General features: G+C 41.2%; 1 protein-coding gene across 5 annotated transcripts in view; it reads right to left on the bottom strand.

Annotated features, from left to right (window-relative positions):
- Positions 1–661: 661 nt before the first annotated feature.
- The window catches only part of sh3glb2b (SH3-domain GRB2-like endophilin B2b), a 42,489-nt gene continuing 21,143 nt past the window's right edge, over positions 662–22,007 (bottom strand). For 2 of the 5 annotated variants that reach the window (XM_076079923.1, XM_076079927.1), the window contains 6 exons: positions 19,450–19,473; positions 19,272–19,361; positions 17,608–17,708; positions 15,153–15,222; positions 6,587–6,799; positions 662–3,842 (listed from right to left, as the gene is read on the bottom strand). In XM_076079923.1, coding sequence (XP_075936038.1) covers positions 3,735–3,842; positions 6,587–6,799; positions 15,153–15,222; positions 17,608–17,708; positions 19,272–19,361; positions 19,450–19,473 — 606 coding nt within the window. In that variant the 3' untranslated portion in view covers positions 662–3,734. Of the gene's footprint in view, positions 3,843–6,586; positions 6,828–10,462; positions 10,515–12,143; positions 12,171–15,152; positions 15,223–16,593; positions 16,606–17,607; positions 17,709–19,271; positions 19,362–19,449; positions 19,474–22,007 lie in introns of all 5 variants that reach the window. The other 3 variants (XM_076079928.1, XM_076079926.1, XM_076079924.1) reach the window with 3 other exon arrangements.

Below are 22,007 nucleotides of genomic sequence, written 5' to 3'. Positions count from 1 at the left end.
CGTGTAAGTGTTGATTTTAAAGTAAATTTGATGAGAGAGATAGACCCGCAGCGCTGTAATGCTAATCGCGGTTACCATTTCTCCATTGGCGGTAATGTTAAAATTAGCTTAGAAGCTAGCTAGGCGGACATGACTTTCAGAGCTACTAGTGAGAACAGACATCAACAACACGGAGGAAAGTGTACGTTAATGGTCATGTGCTGTCCGCCTTCGAAGGCTGCCGTGTGGACGCAGATCAACTCGAGAATGATGCTGAAACTCCCGTGTGGACGGAGATCGTTTCTATTTGACAAATCTGCATCCAAGGAGAAACTGAGTAGTGTGGACAGGGCATTATTAGAGCGAGACGTCACTTACGACCCTTTTGGTGTAGTCTCTGCAATAATTATTTTCAGTCTTGTACTTCAATAGTTATATGACAAAATTTAACTTTCTTGACGTGTACAACTATCAGTAAATTGACAAACATGTTTAATCCATGGAATCTACAGTCCCATGGTGGTCCAATGGAAGGGGCAGGACCGCCTGATCTGTGTAAATAACGCAACTATCAAATTTCTTCCCACCAATTCTTTAACACAAAATAAATTGTGTAAAGTTTTGCGGAATACTCATCTGTGCTGCGGATATTCAAGAAGCAGACACTCATATTACTGTAACACACATGCATGTTTATTGCACATCAAACCAGTGGCCATGAGTTGGAAAATTACAAGTATGTGACGACAACAAGATGTCTGGACATTTCATAGTCCACCCCCCCCAGGTATGTACACGCTAAATTAAAAACACGAAAGAAACAGGAAACAGAGCCCATAAAAATAGCTGTGCTTTGAAATCCTGAATTCATTTACGCACATACATATAAGCACGCACACACACACACACACACACGATATGGAGTGTGAAATCCAGTCAGAGCAGACTAGTTTCTACAATTTGCATGCTACAAATGATGTGTTCTTCAGTCCGTCAGGTAGCCTGTTCATATAAGAAAGAGAATATTCAATAGTTTGACAAAACAATATTTAGTCCATTGACAAGCTATTTCCAGAGCTTTCCACATGGCTGGATGGAGTTTGCTCAGTTGTCATCCGTGTTTGAACTCCATCGGCTGATGAAAACTGTGAAATTCAGTGGAAAGCTCTGGAAAAAGACAGATATTGGGCAATGAGATAAGATGAATTACCTTAACCAAGGTAAAGAAATACTTTAATGCTCAAACATCCAATAAGTTATAAAGGCCAACTTTCTAAAGCTTTGCTGCAATGTTCATTTCACTCAAAAATACAAATTGAGCAAAGATATTGTGGTTGTTACAGCCTCATCAGTAATAGAGCTACAAACATTAATTCAGTCCTAAAGGTGACGCTAGAGGAAAGCATGAACGTACTCAGCAAATGTCACGGTGTTCTGACGGTCCGATCTAAAATAAAAGGAGGATATTTGTCCCAAAGATGTCTCTAAACATCATTCAGCATCATCTTATGGGAACCAGGAATATCTATCTCAAATACACTAAACTACTGGATACTCTAGCTTCTGTTGTTAGCAACTTGTGATGTGAAATCAAACTTGGGATTCCCTTTGAAAGACTTATATTACACACAGCTATGACTCACACGTATTGCACTGCCACTGGTGAGGTAATAAAGACTTTCCATCATCTGTAGTTAGTTGCACACAATAAACATTAGTCATACAACATTCCACTTTCTCACAAGTTGCTGAGTCATTTCTTTGCCCCTGATGATTGTGACCCGTTCTCCTGAATACATGAGATCCATCAGCTTATCACAAATCACAGCAAACTGTAGAACTCTGCTTCCAAGAACTGTTGCAACACTTATTGTAATGGAATTACACAAATTACAGGCCAAGTAGGTCTACTACTATGGAGACAGTTTGAAATTCTTAGTAATTGGAGGATGCTCCAACTCTCCCTTTGCCCTTTTGACCTCATAAGGCAGTTTGCCTGACTTCCCCCCCGCATGCTGTGTGTATTGAGGATGTTCTCCGTAAGGGAGCTGGAAGGCTGGGAGTCAAGTGGGTGTGTGGGAAACTAAGCACATTACATAATCACTGTGATCATGAAAATAAAGCAAACAAGACATAGACACACCTGGAGACACAGTTATGTCATGTCGCTGTTGCATTGGAAGAATAAGTGATTCCTGCATGACTGCTAATTCACCACACACTGCTCCTCTGTTTCAAATCATTCCAAACTCACAAAGTGTCATATGTAAGGCTAACAATCTCTCTGCAGACAGTTATCATGTTGTGCCTGTGTCGTTGCAACACTTCTTCAGGCTAACTTCACTTTGTAATCATCCTCATGAACCCCTTTATTGTTTGACTTGATGATACATGGAGATGTAGTCGAACTGCTCCTAATACAGGAAGAACATTTGTGTTACGTTTGTCCAAAAACATTTTAGAAGTTCACATTTAACTGTGAACTAAGCAGCTATAGCTCCAGAATATGAGTACAAGCTGTGTCATGTTGTCCTTGAAGAAAACATGATGATGACTCAGCATGGTCACTATACAGCAGTCATTTCACAAACCAACAGCAAGAGTCATTACACTATTAAGATGGTGATGACGATATGATTCATGATTTTCTGTATTTGAAAATTGTATCAGAAACTTCACAGTACAGCAACATACACAACATACAAATCCAGAATTATCATTCCATTTGAGTTGAAAGCCCTTCTCAGCAGCTGACTGATGTATTTGTATTGCTGAGTTTTAAGAACAGATGATGAAATAGTCACAGATTGTCACAGTTGGAGATTGTGAAGTTGAAAGTGGACCGGAGAGAAGAGGAAGCCAGCAGGTAGAATTCATCACATTTCATTATCCTGCAAAGGATCCTTCTGCTTTATTACACGTTGGGTACTTGTGGTCGAGTCACCACTTTAACTCATCAATGCACTCAAGCAGGTGACATGGAACCACAGTGGTCTTGGGCTTGGTATACTACTATGGTAGTATGGTTATGTTCCAAGATTCTTCTCAATTCTCATTACAAATGTAAAGCAGAATCCCAAAGTTCCCATTGTACTTCAGCACTAGAAAGTAGTTTAGACAGTCTGGTGAAATTGTTGGACTTTTGGCAACTGTCTTTTTTCTTGACAGCTTGTGTTTCTTGCCCCATCAACCTCTGTCGTAGCCATGTCACTATGCTCCCAATTCTCAGCACTTACTTTGGTGAGGACAACATCATCATAATCGATACAAATGATGGCCCAAACTACAACAATAAGACCCAAGTCGTAATAAATCGGAATGATCTTTTAATGGATTATGTGATGTCTTTGAATGCCTCATAAATGCTTTGTGGTAAAAACACAAATGAAAGATTGAGAAGAATTAAGTTTCAGTTTTCACACAAAAACACTCAAACTGCTCTGTTAACAAAATGAGGGAGTGTAGTTGTAACTGTGGCCTCATCACACTCGCACACACATTACTGGACTAAGAGGGAGACTGTAATAATGACCCATGTGGCCACATCAAACAAAACTGTTGCTCACACAGTTACAAGCGCTTGTTGCAATTTCCTCCCATGAGTCATCTGTATTTATAGAAAATTTCCCAACAGACAGGGTTGCATAAGTGTTTAAGATCAAAATACAAGTGTACTAAATGTGTATGTGTGTGTGTGTGTGTGTGTGTGTGTGCGCGCGTGTGCGTGTGTGTGTGTGTGTGTCCTGTTTGGTCCATTAGCTCAGCAGTTCAAGGTAGGTCACAGGGACTTTTCCCTTTTGGTTCCCCCGTTCTCCAATCAACCAATCAGGATCCATTCCTGGTACGGTGTATACAGTAATGAGCTGGAGAGACAAAAAAACAGGACATTTTAAGAAACATTTCGTAAAAGATGTTTTACAAAAGTGAAGCTATTTAAACAAGAAAAAATAACAACTAATACCGAGGTTGTTTCCCAAGCAAAGGGAAACAGAAAGCAAAATAATGTAACGTCAAGTGTTGATATTTGCATTATCTTCCGTTTTTTATGCTCCATATCTGCCTCCACTTCCTCTAAGGCCAAGGCAAAGAGCAGAGAGGACAGGAAATAAAGATCACAAGCAATAACTCCAGGAAGTAGCATGGCTAGCGGTTTGACAACAGTATTGTGCTGATAATCCATAAACTGATAATTATGCAACTTTTACCAAACACTTGATTGCCATTAACTCCTGTCATTGTCCTTCTATTCACTGCCAACCATGCAGCTTTCCTCCTGCTCTGCCTCTTGTATTATTTGCAGTTACTTGAATAAACAAAGATATAGTTTTCCTCAAATTGGAGGTCAATTCAGTTCTGTGTGAGACAAATAAGGCAGGATCACTTTCACGGACATTTCAAATTAAAAGCTTTGTCAGCAAATAACGGGATTCTGCTTCAAATAAAAGCCTGGTGACTTCCGGGTTGCAGAGTATGGAGTCGACACACAGTTTTCTAGCTCCTGCTAAAAACTTTTCATTTTTCAAATCCTATTTTTGCTTTTTACGAAGTTGATTATTTGATGTCAAGACTACAGTAAAAAATATGTCCAAGTCAAGGAAACAAGCTAGGACAGAGTTAGAGACAGCTAGCATTAGCAGTGTTGCTAGCATACATGACGGGTCTGTTTGAAGAGTGTAGAGCAGCGCTAACCACTGGTCAAGATCCAGGCTGTAGTCTCAGGTCTAGTGAGCGACGACAGACAGATGATGAAAACTAAAATGTGATAATAACAACAATGACAACATTTTAACTATTCAATTTCTCCCAGAAACGGCCTCCGCCCCATAGGTCACTAAGCAGGTTGACTCCGTGCCTGGATAGACTCACAGCAGATAGGACATAATAACTGGGGGTCACTCAAATCAATTTAAGGCTGAGCCGACAAGATGTTATGACCCCACCTTTCTTGTTTTACGATGCATCTACACTCCTGAGGAGCACAGAGACACATCCAATGGTTACAACAATATATCTTTAATTCAATGACCTCTCCGAGCTAAGACAGCTCACACACAAAAAGAGAATAGCTCGTTTAGCTTGGCTAAACTTAAAACTTATGATATAACTAACAAACAAAATAAGACATGGAGAATAAAACACAACAGCAAGCCCAGCTAATTTGTAAAAAAGTGTTAACTAGACCACATAAAGTGGGGGACAAACTGGACCTTTGTCCATAGTTATTTACTCACAGGTACCAGATTGTCCATATCAGCAAGTATGTAGTGTCACTAGTCATGCACCATCGCTTAGTAGATTACGAAAGAGTCTTCTGTGCACTGGAGAAGCTCTTCCCTAACTTCTCAATAAGGTTGGTAGCTTCACAAACAGACGGCAACCACCTCTTCTCGCTGCTGTGGAGAATGCTTGGAGCCCACTTTTATAACGTTCAGCCATGACATCCTATTCGACCCGCAGCTTCAGAACATCTGCACTGTTGTCCTCGGAAATTCAGAACTTGTAGCCACATTCTTCCAAGTCTTCATACCCAACTGACTCAAATGAATCCCTTGAGGACATTTATCAGACTTCACACAGATCTCTCTGGAGACACTAAAAGCTAGAACTTTACAACTACTCCCCAAAACCTGAAAACACACTTGGAAGTGTAAAGTCAGTGCAGTTCCCCTTTAAAGGTCCTGTAAACCAATGGTCCTGTATAGATGTTTTCAAAGAATAAAGACTGTGGAACTTGTTTTCCATCTCTTACATTGAAGTTGTCCTGAAAAGAGATCACCTCAGGGCCGGTATGGACAGGTGGAAGAATCACAACTAGAGAGGTGGACTCAGTAGAATGTGAAGATCTCCACCAGGTGTCTGCAACCACCACTGCTGTAGTGTGTGATTAAAATGAATACAACCAGTGCTGTAAAGCGTCATCAAACAAACTTCATTCAAACTCAAAAACAAGTAACTTCATACAAGCACCGGGCTCCAAGTCATGTATAATACACCTCATACAATTGTGCCAAAACACAAAATCAAACTCTCCAAGTTTCTCTGGTCACAGAGTAGCAGATGGGGGTCAGAGATGCACTCAGCTGTGTTATTACTAGTGAAACTACTAGAGGACCTGGATCATGCAGCCCCAACTGGACACCCAGAACATGATGCAGTTTGCTGCAGAGAGGCGCACGCTCAGTCACACGCACACACACACGACCTGTCCCCAGGCGTATAATAATTATTTCAAGATACATATGTGAATATTGTTTTGAGACACATTTGAAAAATGTGAACCTATCTTTTAATGAGTGTATGCGGGGAAAGGCCACAGCCCCTTCGGACCCTGCAATGAATAAGTAAATGCCGGCTTAAAACTTTTAATTTTAAAGATGGGTTGGTAGATGGGTTGATCCACATGTGAGAAACTGAGGTATATATTTTCAGCCTAAATATGAGAAGCAGAAATGCTCAAAGTGTATATAGATTTTTAATATTCAATATTCTGTACTCTGTACCAGTTTCACAGCTAAAAGTCTTCTAGCTGCTTTCTGTTCACGAGTAGGTCCAGCTCCTTATCTAACAGAGATGTGGGTGTGGGGTGAATCAGAATATCCTACTTTACCTCATCAGCCAAGAGGGACAGCTCGCTTACATCGTGGGCGTCATAGTCATACAGGACCTTGGCCTTTCTCGTGCCTGTGACAGGGAGCTGTGTCTGCTCCATAGCCAGCGTGCTGGGCCTTTGGCTAGACTGAGAGGAGACTGTGGCCCCGGGAGATGATGGTCCAGACAGGAAAGCAGAGGAGACGGGGTTGGGACAGACCGCTGCAGTAGGGTGGGGGGCGCTGACGGCATTAGCACATCTGTGTGAACATTGGAGGACAAATGAAGGAGTTGAGTTGTTGAAGTGGAATTCCACGTATTTTAGGCTGTTACGGTAATCCTATAAAAACAGAGACAAAAATGGACTGTACTTGTATTTCACTTTTCTAGTCTTCCGACCACTCAAAGCTCTTTAACACTACATGACATCATTCACCCATTCACACCCATTCATACACTGATGGGAGGGGCTACCATACAAGGTGCCACCTGCCCATCAGGATTATCTAACATTCATACACATTCATACACCGTAGGCACAGCTACAGGATTTGGGATTAAGCGTTTTGCCCAAGGACACATCAACATGGACTAGTGGAGCCGGCGATCGAGCCGAGGATCCGCTTTAGCCAATGACATGCTTAAAAAAAGCCTCTTGTTATTCCCTCTTCTCTTTTTCCACAATGGTGAAGACAATGGCGCTGTCTGACAGCATCAGAAGTGCTATTATCAACAAACACAAGACCTCTAAAGGGTACCAGGCCATCTTAAAATACCTTGGTATCCCTGTTTTAACAGTGCACAATGTTATTAAGAAGTTTGCAACTGTCAAGAACCTCCCTGGGCATGGGGGAAGAGGAAAATCAATGAGGAGTCTTTGAAGTTCGGTGCGAAGTGGGAAAAAAAACCACCACGCAAAAATGTCCAAGGAGCTGAAGGCTGACCTGAAACAATCTAGAGTCATGGTTTGAAGACGGACCCTACGCCACAAACTAAACCAAGAAGGGCTTAATGGGCGAAGGCCAAAGAAGACCCCACTGCTGTAACAAGGACATAAAAAGGAATGACTGATCTTTGCCAATGAGTACCTGGACAAACCACAATCCTTCCGGGCAAATGTTCTGTGGACAGACGAAACCAAAATAGAGCTTTTTGGCAAGGGACACTAGCGACTTTGTTTATAGACGACCAAATTAAGCTTCTAAAGAAAAGAACACCCTACCTACAGTTAAGCATGACATAACGTCATGGGGCTGCTTTGCTGCCTCTGGGGCTGGAGGCCTTGACCGTATTGAAGGAATCATAAAATCATAGGATTACCATGGGATTTTAGAGCGAAATGTGCTATCCAGCATGAGAAAACTTGGTTTGGGACAAAGATCATGGGTTCTCTAGCACGATACAGACCCAAAGCACATCTACAAGCACATATGAGGTTAAATGGACTGTTTTAATCTAGCCAGCAATGAGTCCTGATCTCTATCCCATCCAAAATCTTTGGAGAGAGACAAAATCTGCCAATGGGGAAATAGTCCTGCAAACCTTTAGGAGCTTGAACAAATGGCAAAGGAGGATTGGGAGAAACTACCAACTGACAGGTGCAAGTACTGTAGCTTATAGATGGCTACAGGAAGCGTTTGGAGGCAGTAATCATTGCCAAAGGGTGATCAACAAATGTTAACAAAGGGTGTCTTTATTACTGGCCATGTCATATTTTCTGTTTGTTCTTGTTGAAAAATACAAAAAAATGTTAATTTACTTTGGACATTCTATTAAAATATACTGATGATACAAATGTGGTACATTTCCATTTATTTCTAAAGACATTTTAGAGGTAACAGAAAAATTCAACAGGGGGCTTAGCCAAGGGTCAATCAGGAAAGTAACCTCCATACACTCCGCATTACAATCAGTGCTCGAGGTTGGCCGATGCAGTACCAGCACTACTTCTACATTGCACTCCTTGGCGTGGGACTTTTTCTTGTGTACCAGCACGTCTCACAAACTGTACTCTTTTCTACCCTCTCCATCAGGTTCTCTGGGAGATTTTGAATATGAATTTCATTTTATGAATGAAACATTATTGAAGAGTTTTCTGAATCTGCTCTTTTGATTTACAGAATAGCTAACTTTTCCAGAAGAATTAAATGTAATAGTCCAAAATTATAAAGTATAGTTTTCAGTCAAAAACCTTTTCTTGAGACAGGAACCCTAAACTCAACAGCTCCTTGCATCTTTTAGTGACTTTGAAATTCAGATTGTGTGTCTTTATCCTGCTGCTTAATGTTAGCGTCGTGACTGGGACACTACTAATAAAACCTGAATGAATAGCTCACACCCTGTCTGGCTGGTGTTGATTCCAGGCTGTAGGCATCCCATAATATATTATAGAGCGATGCTATAGGCTACAAATAACACCAAAAGAAGCCCTTTGAGTATAAACACTATGTCAAAATGTAAATACACAAACACAGCACCTTAATGTTACCGGCACCAGACCTAGGGGAAATCTGGACCGGCAGCAAAGGTTACACAGGCTAGGAAGCACTGTGTAGCCAACTGATCTAACTGTGGATTAATACAGAGAGAGGACCAACATTAGCGTCATGCTCAGGCCAGAGCTAGTTTTATTCTGAGCTGCGCATGAGCGGAGCCTGTAGCTACGTTCTCTCTAATGGATCCACAGCAGCACCAAACCGCCATCTACTGACGTGATCGTGTATTACCTCAATATAAAGTCTGAAGAGTGTTAGAATAGTTCAATTATTAACAAAGAAAGTGTGGGGGGGGTCTGTTTTAATAAAAAACTAACATGTAGCATTTCCAACCTACTACATTAACACTAATATTATTGGAGTACTATAGGCCTACTATAGAAGATGCAAAGCCCAAGTATAATAATATATCAAGGAAATCACAACTGATGACGGACACAAAAGGCTAAACATGCTTAAAGACAGAATAAATAAATAACAATATGTAAGAGATTGCAGAGGCCGGACGGTAAAAACACGCCAAGATGTGAATAAGGAGAGTACACTTATTTTTCAACTTCAAGCACTGATTGCAACCTGTTTTGCAACCAGTCTTTGGAGAGAGACAAAATCTCTCTCCAAAGAGAATTGTATTCAGTATTTACCCATACATTGTCCCTCCCCTCTTTCCCTTTCATTTTCTATTTGGCTTTCAAATTCGAGAAGCCTTTCCCCACCCTGTTTGACAACATCACACATACAGTAGATTATGAATCCAGAGGGGAGTAGTAATGAGTTACATGTACTCAAGTAACTTTTTGGAGTAACTTGTACTTGACAGAGTAGTTTTAATGCAGCTTACATTTTACTCTTACTTGAGTAGATTTTACAATTAAATCTTTATTTGTACATTTGTTACATTTGGATACATTCGTCTTGCTACTTTTACGTATTTATTATTTTACGCATGTATGATGCGTTTAGAGGCAGGTGCTCAGCTCAGCGCTGTGGTCTGGCTTTGTGAGACTAGCTAGTCCCAGGTCTGCTGGTGCTGTTATCCTCCACATGACTCTCTGTTCAAAGCATTTACTGTCTATAAGAAGCGGACTGCAGTTTTGAAGCCTTAAGTTAGAAATTTTGGCGGTCGCCATCTTGAATTTTTGCAACCAGTGAACAGAAATGACCATATTTGGACTGTGGAGGAGTGACGTAGAGACAACAAAAAAGCCCCGCCCTAAAGCATCCCCTGCTTTATGGTCTGTTTGACTCTAAATGGACCATAATTTACTAAATGAACATCATGCTGTATTGAAGAAGACTTGAAACTAGAGATTGAGACCATAAACTCATGTTTACAATGTTTACTGAAGTAATAAATCAAGAGAGATGTAGAGTCATTTTCTCATAGACTTCTATACAACCAGAGGAGAATGCAAGTTTAGGACACTTTTCAGACCCGAAGGTTGACACCTGCTTCAAAGCAGCAGGGCTGAAGCCTCAGCATGAGAGTAAGAAAGTGATACAGCTGTTATATCAGTATTATCTCCAAATATGCCCGAATGAGTCATCTAACATGAGACATTTTCAGAATGACAATAGTCTGAATTGTCCACCTCTCTATAATCTGATTGTCTTCATGGAGAGAAGTTGGAGAAGTTCAAGTTTTGGTCTTGAACTTTGTAAAATACAACAATGTAATCAAACTAAAAATAAGTGTGGAAAAGTTGTTTGAGGTTAAATATAACTTTGATTCAGTTCTGGAATTGTTTGGAATAAAATATTTTTTTTCATTTTTCACTGTCATAATTTGATAGTTAAGTCTTGTATTTTTCAGATACAAATCTTACATTTTCAGATCTTGTTTTTTTCGGTTTCAAATAGTTTTTTTCAGTTTTAGATGTTTTTTCAGATTTATGGCCTTGATCTAGCGTGGGGGGCGTGGCATCAACTGAGAGGGGCGTGTAATCATGAGTGGCAGCATAACAAAGAAGGCTGAGGACCTTCCTCAACCACGTTGCCTTCAGGAAATGTAGGTACCGCGAGAATTATGACTCGATACTTTCTATACACCATTTCTTTTTTTCAAATGATCAAAACTATTGGCCTGGATTTGGCTCCATACATTGAAATTATGTTATATTTACACCGAAGTTCAAACCCAGTACGCCTCGTTTTAATGGCTGCAATGTCAACATCATTTCAATCACATCTCAGAAAAGACACAACACAAGCATTTTCTATGCTTAGAATCATGACACTGACAGTGTGTCATGATACAATTCACAGTCAGAACGCGGCTTTTTCATTTAATTTGCATTAATATCTCACCTCTAGGCTACATCCATACTACTCCGTTTCTATTTGGAAGCAGAGTTGTCAAATAGAAACGATCTCCGTCCACACGGGCGTTTCAGCATCATTCTCGAATTGATCTGCATCCACACGGCAGCCTTCGAAGACGGGCAGCACGTGACCATTAACGTACACTGGGCATGCGCGTGACGGTGTAAACAGGAAGTAGATTGGTTGCCGAGTTAAAAAAAAATACGACAGAGTAATAAAGTAGTGTTTAAAGGTCGTGTTTGATACTTAAGATCTTCCTCTAAAATATTCCTCTATAAACTCAAACAGACAGTTCGTGGAACGTTTTAGAAGTTTTATTTTTCAGACTTAGTTACAGCGCTGCGGTTCTATCTCTCTCTCTCATATCAAATTTACTTTAAAATCAACACTTACATGTAAACATTTACTAGATTATGGTCCATAAATGTGGTCAACACACGTCTCTCACTCTATTCTGCTCTTGCTTTGCCATCATGTAACATGTCCGACTAGCTAGCTTCTAAGCTAATTTTAACTTTACCGCCAATGGAGAAATGCTAACCGCGATTAGCATATATCTTCGTACATTTTTTCATGCTTCATAAAGAAATACTTACAGACTAAGGTCTCTCAAGGCTACCAAACGGAAGAAGTAAAACGTTAGTGCAGCGTGTCTTCTCATTAGAATCTAAAAACAACGAGGCACTAACTACGGCAAGAGAGGAGGGATAAATACGAGCATGAAAATGTCATATTTTTCTAAACACATCAGTGCACAACACCTCCAACCTCGGGGGTGTTTTCAAACTCCTCCATTTAGGGTGCTCCAAAACTCCTGCGTAGTGTGGCCGCTCAGTGTAAACGTAGCAAAACATGTTTCCAAACGTAAACAGAGTAGTGTGGACATGGCCTAAGCCTCTGCATTTTTGTATTAGGGGCCCCACCAGAGGGCGCTGTCACACAGACAAAGAATAGGCTTTTCTCTATGTCAGACACAATAATGGCAAACTCAACTTTGTCTACTTCATAACATTTTTCATAATATTCTGAATGACATCGCTTCTCTAGAAACATATTGCTTTGTAGTGTGTGTACATTTGTCTCTGTGCCTGATGCTGTTTGCCCGTTTCTGCTTGGTGGGGAAACGGCAGAACTGGCCTTACTGCACTTGTAGCTCTGGACCGACAAACTATTTGTGCATGTGTGCACGTTCAACGTGAACTTTTAGATTGTGAGTGGGGCCTGATGGCCAGGGCCCCTAGAAGCATCCCATTGGTTGATTTTAATGATGCAAGGGTGTATATGTCTTGCTAGCTAGCTGAAGAGGGACTGATATTGTACTTTCTTTAATGTTACAACAGTAGTGATGACTCGTGTGGATTATTTAACTACAGTACAATTTAGCACTTTACCCCCCGAGCAAAAATGAATAAAACGTTTGGGACCACATCAACCGGATGACTAAATCATATGTCAAGAAGGAAAGGATCAAAAAAAGACAATTCAACCACGAGTGGTTCAAAGGGAAAACTTGGCTAACTGCTAGCATATCATCAAAAGCCCTCCATGTCTTCTTATCGGAGAGGAAACTGTTTGGACAGCAAGTGGATTTAAAGACTCGAAACATCTTTCAGAAAGGCTGGTAAAACAAGTGGATAATGTCATCAAGTTAGGCTTACTGGGAACAACCAACATTGCCTCTCAGCTTGACGGTGCGTACAGATTTGGCATTGAACAATACAACTGTCAGACTGAAGAAATAAGGTATGTTCTTGGCAGAATTATAACCTGTATAAAACTTTGTGGAAAGTGTGAAATTGAAATTTTGTCATCACTGCAGTTGATACATTGGTCACAGCAATCCCTCTCTCACTAGCGCGCTTGGCTGTGAGAGTAAGGTTCAATGTGATACATCTAAGGCAGGGGTCACCAACCTTTTTTAAACTGAGAGCTACTTCAAGGGTACCGAGTAGTACGAAGGGCTACTTGTTTGATACAAACTTCCTGAATAACAAAGTTGCACAGATCACCTTAATAATAATAATATATGTGAAGAGACTGTTTGATCACATGTCAGTTAATTATTCCTCACAATAATTATGAATAATGTTTCCACAACAATGATGGTATAGCTACACATACATATTTAAACATGCAACTTTTATTTCTGTTAATCTGTTTCAACATTTGAAAGTCAGAGGTATCACATCTCTGATATTTTTGTATCATCACATGATTAAAGCCGGTTACTTTTGCACATAGCGCCTGCTGGTGAATGATCCAGTGGTAATGTAGAAATTTTGGGAAGTCTGGGTCACCTTTGCATTGCGCAATGAAGCCGCATGCCGGCCCGTCATCGCGGGAGCCCCGTCTGTTGTCACCGACACCAGCTTTTCCAATGGTACCTTTTTCTCCACGAAGAAACCAGTAAAAAGTCTCGTCTATATCCGAGCGGGGGATCCAAACCTCCGAGGCGCGCGAGCGTCTTCGGGCGCCCGCGTTCAAACCTCTAGTCTGGGGCTTTTCGGTCGGATTGCCCCGCGGCCTGTTCCGAGGATTTACGGACCTGACGACGGGGTGCGCTCGCGGCGCGCGTCTGGCGCCAACGGGATGTGCCCGCCATTCAGAACCTGAAAACCTAGTGCGGTGCGGCGGCCTCGTCCTGGCTGTCCGCCGTGCGCCTCCGGGTACCCAACTCTCTTATGACAAGAAATATTCTCATTTTTAAATCTACACTAATGCAAGCGTTTTTGATTAAAAAAGAACAGCAACTACAATTTTAGACGGAGCTCCATGGTGACTAGTGCTATTTTTAGAACATGTCTTGCGGGCGACTCACGTGGTCCCTGCGGGCGACAGGGTGCCCGCGGGCACCGTGTTGGCTACCTCTGATCTATGGTATGTTTGGATTGCGTCATCACATTTTCTTGTATGAATATTGTGTTGCCCCACCAGAATCTTCATACCATACGCTCACTACGCAAGTCGAGTAGGTCCCCGCAAATTACGAAAGGACCCCGCCTCCCCCTTGTGTCACAGCGTTTGTCAAGGTTTGCAACTTTAATGAGAAGAGGAAGTGAAAAGAGAAACGAAATATCATGAGAGTGAATTGCGGGAATCAGGCAATCAGGTGTGTGTGTGTTCTCTCCTTTCCAAGTTTGATGACAGCAAATAACAGAACTGTAAAGTTGCTGTGTGAGCTTTCATCACAACTCTCTCTAGTCTGTCTTGCTAACTGAGCTGTCAGAGCATCTCTTGGTCTGTCTTTGTTTTGCTGGCTTGCCAGTCACTTCCAGGGCTCTTCTGACTTTGTGTCTGATAAAAGGGAGAGTGAAATACTAACCATTACATTTGATTAACACCAACAGCCAACAGTGTTTATTTACTGCAGCTTCAGAGAGCTGCGTCACGCGGGAACACAATGAAACTCCAGCAGCAGCCTCTGTAGCTACCAGTCCGGACACTATGGGCATGATGGCCCTCCTCATAGGAGCACATGCTTTTAAAACATGACAATGCTTATCTAGTCTCTCAGTCGGGTTTAGTTACAACTCTGGACTCATGCAAAATGGAAAGCAAAGGATTGACAGTAACCAGGTTGATGAGTTGGGCATACTGCAGGGCAATGTGGATGCATGCACATCTCTTAGTAAAGAATAACCATGAAGAAGCCTACTCAGGCCATAGTACAAATAGTATAAATGTATAAAAGGAAATCGGGGAGAGACAGTTTGAATGGGCCCAATAAAATGAAAAATAGTATTGTTATATATAATTTAAAGGTTTTATGCTTAAGTTTGTCAGCAGAGGAGATGCTGGATCATCAGACTGAGTTGATCCACATCCAGCAGAGTCGAATCTAAGTGTTACATTTGAATATTTTTGACATGTTATATTTTCGACAATTTCTTATTAATTGTGAACACAAATTTTCACTCATCTTAAGACTATCAAGAATTAAAAATATTCTATTCAATAAATGTTGTTAATACCTCATTCTGGTCGTATAGATCAGTGGTGGGCCGTCAGGGCCAGCAAGGCCTTCTCTGCTGGCCTAAACAGAATCACAAAGTTATAGCTATTTTATAATTTAATAATTGTTCTTAAATACACTACATGTATTATAATTTATAAAAATATTTCCCCATTATCTTATGTTCTCATTGCACAGCTCCTGTCTTCCTCAGTTGCTCTGCTTCCAGCGCAGCTTGTTTTAAGGAGAGCTTTTTTTTTTTATGGGAGGTCAAGAGCTAAATGTGGTGCACAAAATGAAATATTTGGGTCACATCATCAGGAATGACCTAAGTGATGATGACGATGTGCAGCGGCAGTGTTGCAAATTGTATGCTCAAGCTAATATGCTGGCACGTAAATTTCATATGTGTACAGATGAGGTTAAAACAGCTCTCCTCAGAGCCTACTGTACTCACTGTATACAGCCCACCTGTGGTGCAGCTACAGTAAAGCCAAAATGAAAAAGATTCAGGTGGCATTTAATGATGCTTTTAGAATCTTGCTCAAGCTTCCAAGATGGACAAGTGCAAGTCATATGTTTGTGAGTCGTAATGTTCCCGCCTTCCATGCTGTGTTGAGGAATCTTATTTACAAATTTAAATGTCGGTTAAATGACTCAGAAAATGTAATTATAAAAGCCTTAACTGATCCAACACAAAGTGACACAAGATATTCTTCTTGTTTCTGGAAACATTGGAACAAATGTCTGTATGTTTTTAACAACGAGTGACTTTTTTAACTGCAATGATTACACCTGTGTCTTGGTGTCCTCGTATTGTATTGTATTTTATGTATTGTTGTTGTATTTGTGTTTTTTTTTTTTTTTGATACTATATGGACTCATGAGTCTGAAATAAAAGTTGATTATCCAATCAGATCTCACCTCTGTGTCTCTAGGTAAGAACAGAGGCCCGAGGCCTGCAGACTCACAAGTGAATCCCTTTGCAGTTTAAGTGAATGGGGACGATATTGTTGATTGTCATAGTCTTCAGTTTGACATGTTGGGCGTATTCTTTGACGTGTCAGAGCCTGCTAGCTGGCCTACAAGTACGTGATTGGTCAGTGGGCTAGCCTGACATGTTGGGCGGTGACAATCCCAATATCTGCTGCCTCTGTGGAGCGGACATTTTCAGCCTCAAACGCATTAAAACCTATTCAAGAAATACAACTGGGGAGGCTCGACTGTCTTCACTGGCGTCCATGAATGGAGAAGGACTTCTTACTGGAACTAAAACGCACGGATGTACTGAACAACCGTGAGATTAAACTCTTTGTAATGAAAAAAAGGAGGAAAGCAGCTTTGGTAAGTGAAGTGCTTTTGTGTTTTTACATCTGCAGTAACGTTACTACTGTGTTCATTTGTCTATGGTGTCGTTTTTATGATATGGTTAATATTGTTCCCTCTGATGTGAATAATATCTGAATGGACCGTGCTCTTGAGTCTGTGGCGGAATGCGTGTTTTAGCGCCGCAGTTTTGCTGAATTGATTTTGAGCATTGTCCGTTAATGACGCAGCATCCCGTCCTGCATGTATTCATGTATCTGCACTCTGCAGTTAGTGTATTTGTAGGTGTTGAGCTTCATGAGCTTCATTTTTACACGAAGCAGAATTCAGCTTAGGGCCCCAGAGAGGTCGGGCCGGCCTGGAATCCAACATGGCATAGACTTCAACATCTTCATATCTGTTGGTCAAGGTTGGTCCTGACACCAGCTAATCAACTCACTACTGGTGTACTAGTGTACCACAGAAGACCATGGTGAACTGTGGGATACCGCAGTATAAGAAGAAGTGGCCATTCATCGTGGATTAAGGTGTACTGTATGTTGGCATTTTTCAGACATGAGACAGACGTGAGATTGGACAGACCGAGAATGATCAATCTGTCCATGTCTGGCACCTGTACTCTAGGTAGATGTTGCCTTCAATCGCGATATAAGAATGAGCCTTCGTGACAATTCTTGACAAAGAGCGGCGTTATCTGTTCATGCAAAATAAATCAAAGACCTCATTGAGCAACTGGAAATAGTGAAAGAATGAAGAGAGGGGCTATATAAACTCTGTGGCACCAGTGTGGAGTAAAACTCATGTTTTATCTAAAACATTTTGAAAGCTCATTTATCCTTTCAAGTCCCATTACCCTTGGACCTGAGTGACTGAGCTATCCTTATCTAATCTACCTCTTTCAGGCACATGTTAAAGATGAAGCTACCAACAGCAGTGAATCCTCACTTGTTGAGCTCCCTCTGAAGGTCCTGCATGTAGTGATGACACTGGGCGTAGTAAGTGGCCTGAGCCTCTGCAAAATCCTGCAGACATCGCAGGTGGTTGAGCTGAGGAGAGAAAGCAAAAGATGAAGTCAGTGTGAGTAGAATCCCCTGCAGAACATGAAACATACATACAGTCTATACACTAAAGATTATAATCAGACCGCTTATCCTTTTCTGGGTCACGGGGGGCTGGAGCCGACATTGGGTGAAGGCAGGGTTCACCCTGGACAGGTCTCCAGACTATCGCAGGTCTGACATCCATTCACACTCACATTCACACCTACGGGCAAGTTAGAGTCATCAATGAACCATCAATGAACCTTAGCTGCATGTCTTTGGACTGTGGGAGGAAGCTGGAGAGAATCCATGCTGAACATGCAAACTTCACACAGAAGGGCCCGGGGCCCCTCAGTGCTAACTACTATTACAATGCTTTCCTTATTTCAGTCAAAAGCTCATCATGAATACAACTAAGACTCCTTCATTCACCACGTGTATAATGGTGGTGTGTCATACATCACAGTGTATCCAGCACAGCCTGGAATGACATGTGCCTCCTTGCATGTGAATTATAGTGAAAGTGTTCCTTTAAAGCTCCAGTTATTTTCATGTGAAAACAATGCAAGCCGATTCGCTTTCTGCTGAAGAGGTAGCTGAGAAGATCCATACCATTCTCACACTTATCCTTTAAATATCAGGCTAAAGCCAGCCCGTTAGCCAGTTAGCTTAGCTTAGCAAAAAGACTGGAAACAGCTAGTAGGGTTCTATCCAAAAGCAACAAAATCCACCTACCATCACTTCTAAAGCTCAATAATTAACATGTTACATCCTGTTTACTTAATCTGTACCAAGACCAACAAGCAGTTAAGGATTTAGGAGTATTTTTTTACCTGTAATTGGTAACTTCAAGGAGTTTTCACTGGTTGCCTGGAAGCTGCTCAGAGCCAAGAAATGGTTGGGCAGGATTTATACTGAGCTCCCCACCCCTCAGAACATTTTGTCACAATTCATCACTAACCAAAACTAACTATATAATTATTATATATTATTTGATGTAAATTGTTTGAGTTAAAGTTAGACCCAACATGGTATAAATGCCAGTTCAAAGTCATCTTTTGAGTGCCAAGAATTCTGGTGGGGAATTACTAATTTCTTCATTTATTTATATCGATCAGCCTAAAAGTTATCAAAATAAAATAAATATCAGGTCTAAAAATACTGGGATTTGCATATAATATAGTCCTCATATGTTACTTTTCTTGTTTTGTAAATTGAGGCTTCATAGTAGTGATCATGCCTTTGTGAATTATGTGGTTTGGGTTCATGGACGGCGAGCGAACACCTAACACTCAAGCCAGACAGGATCATGATCTTTTTTCTCTCCTTTTCCTTGAAAGGGCAGCGCTGTCAACACGGTAATGGTACAACTTTGTGTGTTTGCTCGAGTTGACCTAGGCGCAATTAATGTGCACCATTTACTTCCTCCCCACGGAAATGCTCATTCATCCTTTGGAGCATGCATGTGTTCAGTAAATCTGTGCGTCATGTCGGACAAACAAAAAACAATGATTCATGTCTTCATCGCTGCTGTGGACATTCTGGAGACGAACAGAGTCAGTCACTCACATGCGTGCTGCTGATGCCCTCCAGCAGCAGCCTGGTCACCTCAGCTTGTCGGTCAAACTCTGTCTGAGCGACACGGAGCTCGTGCTCTGCCTGCAGGTGGAAATGACGGGACAGGAAGGAAGCATTAAAAGGGCTGCATTTAGACACACACTGCATGTCCTCAAGTGAAGGTACTTACTTTGTCCACTTCCTCACTCAGCAGCTGAGAGATCAGCATGAGAACAGAAAGAAGCAGTCATGAACCATTCTCAGACTCAAACGTGAAATGTTTTAGACACCGTTTCAGATTGAAACACAGACAAAGCTTATAGATCCTACGAGGGGAGCTGAATCTAAATGGATCTGCAGAAACTGGGTTTAGTTAGTCCGTCTCTGTTACTAACCTGAAACTACCCAGCTGAACCACAGAGGCACCAACTTTAAATCAAACAGTCAGAAATAGAGTTTATTTAATCTAATTAATTAAATCTAATTAAATCAATATCATTTAATGAATTCTTCATATCAATATTATCATATCATATCAACAATTTCTCATACATCTGTATGATCCTAACATTATGCAGTGACACCTCGGCCATTTGTACTATATATTTAAATATATAACTAATTAAGATATCATTGACTTCACTTCAAATTTGGTTACTAGGATATTTTGGATTTTGCATAATAAATCTCTGAAGTGTCAGCATTAACTAAAAGCTGAACTCTTCAACCAACAGCAGTGGCTCTGCTCACACAATCATATCTCTGACAGCTGTCCTTCCAGGTGCAATCGAGTGTCACAAAATGAACGTCAGACAGCAGGTTCAACTAATGAAACCTCCTCTGAGCATCAATGTGCAGCAGCAGCAGTGGGTTTATTAGACAACGAAACATCGGAAAAGGAAGTTCCAATGGATCTATCAAGTGATTTTCCTTCCTGTAGTTCAGTTTTTCCATCTTATCGAAAAGAACCAAACATGAACCAAATAGAAAGCAAAGAGCAGTGAGTGAGCCGCATACCTGCTCCGTTTATTCAGAACTGTCCCACAACATACACCTTTAGCTTTTGTCGGTGCTGCAGTGGCCGGAACAATCAACAGCTCCATCTCTACTTCTCTGTCTACTTTTTAAATGATGGGATCTGTGGTCGGGATGCATTGAATGTTTAAGCTCCACCGTGGTTGATCATTTAGCAAATGATGGTCAATTTGGAAAATGGTAATATTGTTGAAAGGATATTATATCTTTAAAAAACAAGAATGTGTGTGATTAGAGGTGCCAAATGAAGACAGAACCAGATTGAAGTATTTCTGCCTCACTCAAGGTCCAGCTACTTGTGTTTGTGTGTGACAGCTGCTGCTGTCGGCCTGCAGGCTCAACTGAACTGGACCTTCCTCTCCATTCTGCAGCTGCACACTGATGAATGGTTGATGCATTGCGCCCTCCTGTGTTAAACATGTGTTATTATGAGAAAGCATCTTTGTCATTGTATGATATTTTGTGCAAGAATATTACTGTATACATTTTAGAAATTACATAAACTTGGGTAGAGCGGGTCGACCTTTAACCACAAGGTTGGTGGATCAATCCCCGACTCCAGCTGTGAACCCCGGGCGCTTTACAGCAACCCACTGCCTCTAAAGCTGAGGCTGCAGCCGTAGTCTGACCACATTAATATTACTAATTAAAATTTGTACCCCTGTGTTTACCAGCAGTTTAGAAAAACCACAAATTGGCAAAGTGGCCATGAATTGTTATCAGGCAGGGCAAAGTGGGGAGTCTACCACACAACACACTAAATCACTGGAGACCGACCACTGACTACCACAACTCATTGCACTGTTGCTGACAAACGTTTATGTGTACAACCTCTCTCTGCTGTGACACGCTGGGATCCGTCTCCACATCCCAGCTCTCCCAGCCACTCTGCAGCTGGAAGTCAACAAGCCTACAAAGCTCATTTAAGCCAACGTATTGTTCTGTCTGTCTCTCTGATAGAGCACATGGAAAGGCCTGTTGCTCTGTTATTGCAAAGCTTAGCTGTGTTTAAGGTCCAAGACGGGTTTAAACTTGTGTTGTCTGGAACTAAATCAACTTAATAATTCCTAAAAGTACAATTTTGAGGTACTTTCATGTTCTGCTTTTTAGTAGTTCTACTCAGTTTCTTTTACAGCCATTAGTCACCAATAACTTTGAAGAGATTGATTTTACATACAAAAATATCAACTTATAGAATATAATACAATGTTATAGTCCACCTTAATCAGCTACAGCATGTACATAATGCATTAGTAATAATGATACAATAATAGAATTACACTCACAGGAATAATAAGTGCTTTGAAGTAGATTATCAGGATGTGTTTTTTGCACTAAGTTGTTTTGCTTCTTCTACTGAGGTCAAGGATCTGAACCCTTCTCCCATCACTGTTCAGCAGCTGAGACACGTGGACAGCAATACGTTGGCTGAAATGGAAAGTCCGCACTCTTCTTCTGCAGCGCTCCTCTCAATCTTGTGTGTGCACAGAGCTGCATTTAGTAGTGGTCCAGCTGAACCACTTCTCATTTTGACACAATGATTCATGTCCAACTTAGTACAGCTGTGTCCAAGAGCCCAGCAAGTTACTGTAATCACAGCCAAGAGGGTCAGATGCTAAGTGACACAGCAACAGATGAAATGTGTCTGCTAGCTGTTAAATGGTGTGTTTCAGTGAAGGACATCGTTCCTCTATTATATATCTAACATGCTGT

The sequence above is a fragment of the Anarhichas minor genome, unplaced genomic scaffold (genome assembly GCF_050575085.1).
Source record: "Anarhichas minor isolate MPS153535 unplaced genomic scaffold, ASM5057508v1 ptg000073l, whole genome shotgun sequence".
In the NCBI taxonomy this organism is placed as follows: Eukaryota; Metazoa; Chordata; class Actinopteri; order Perciformes; family Anarhichadidae; genus Anarhichas; species Anarhichas minor.
Note: the sequence above shows the minus strand (reverse complement) of the source record. Positions and strands in the feature narration are given on the sequence as shown.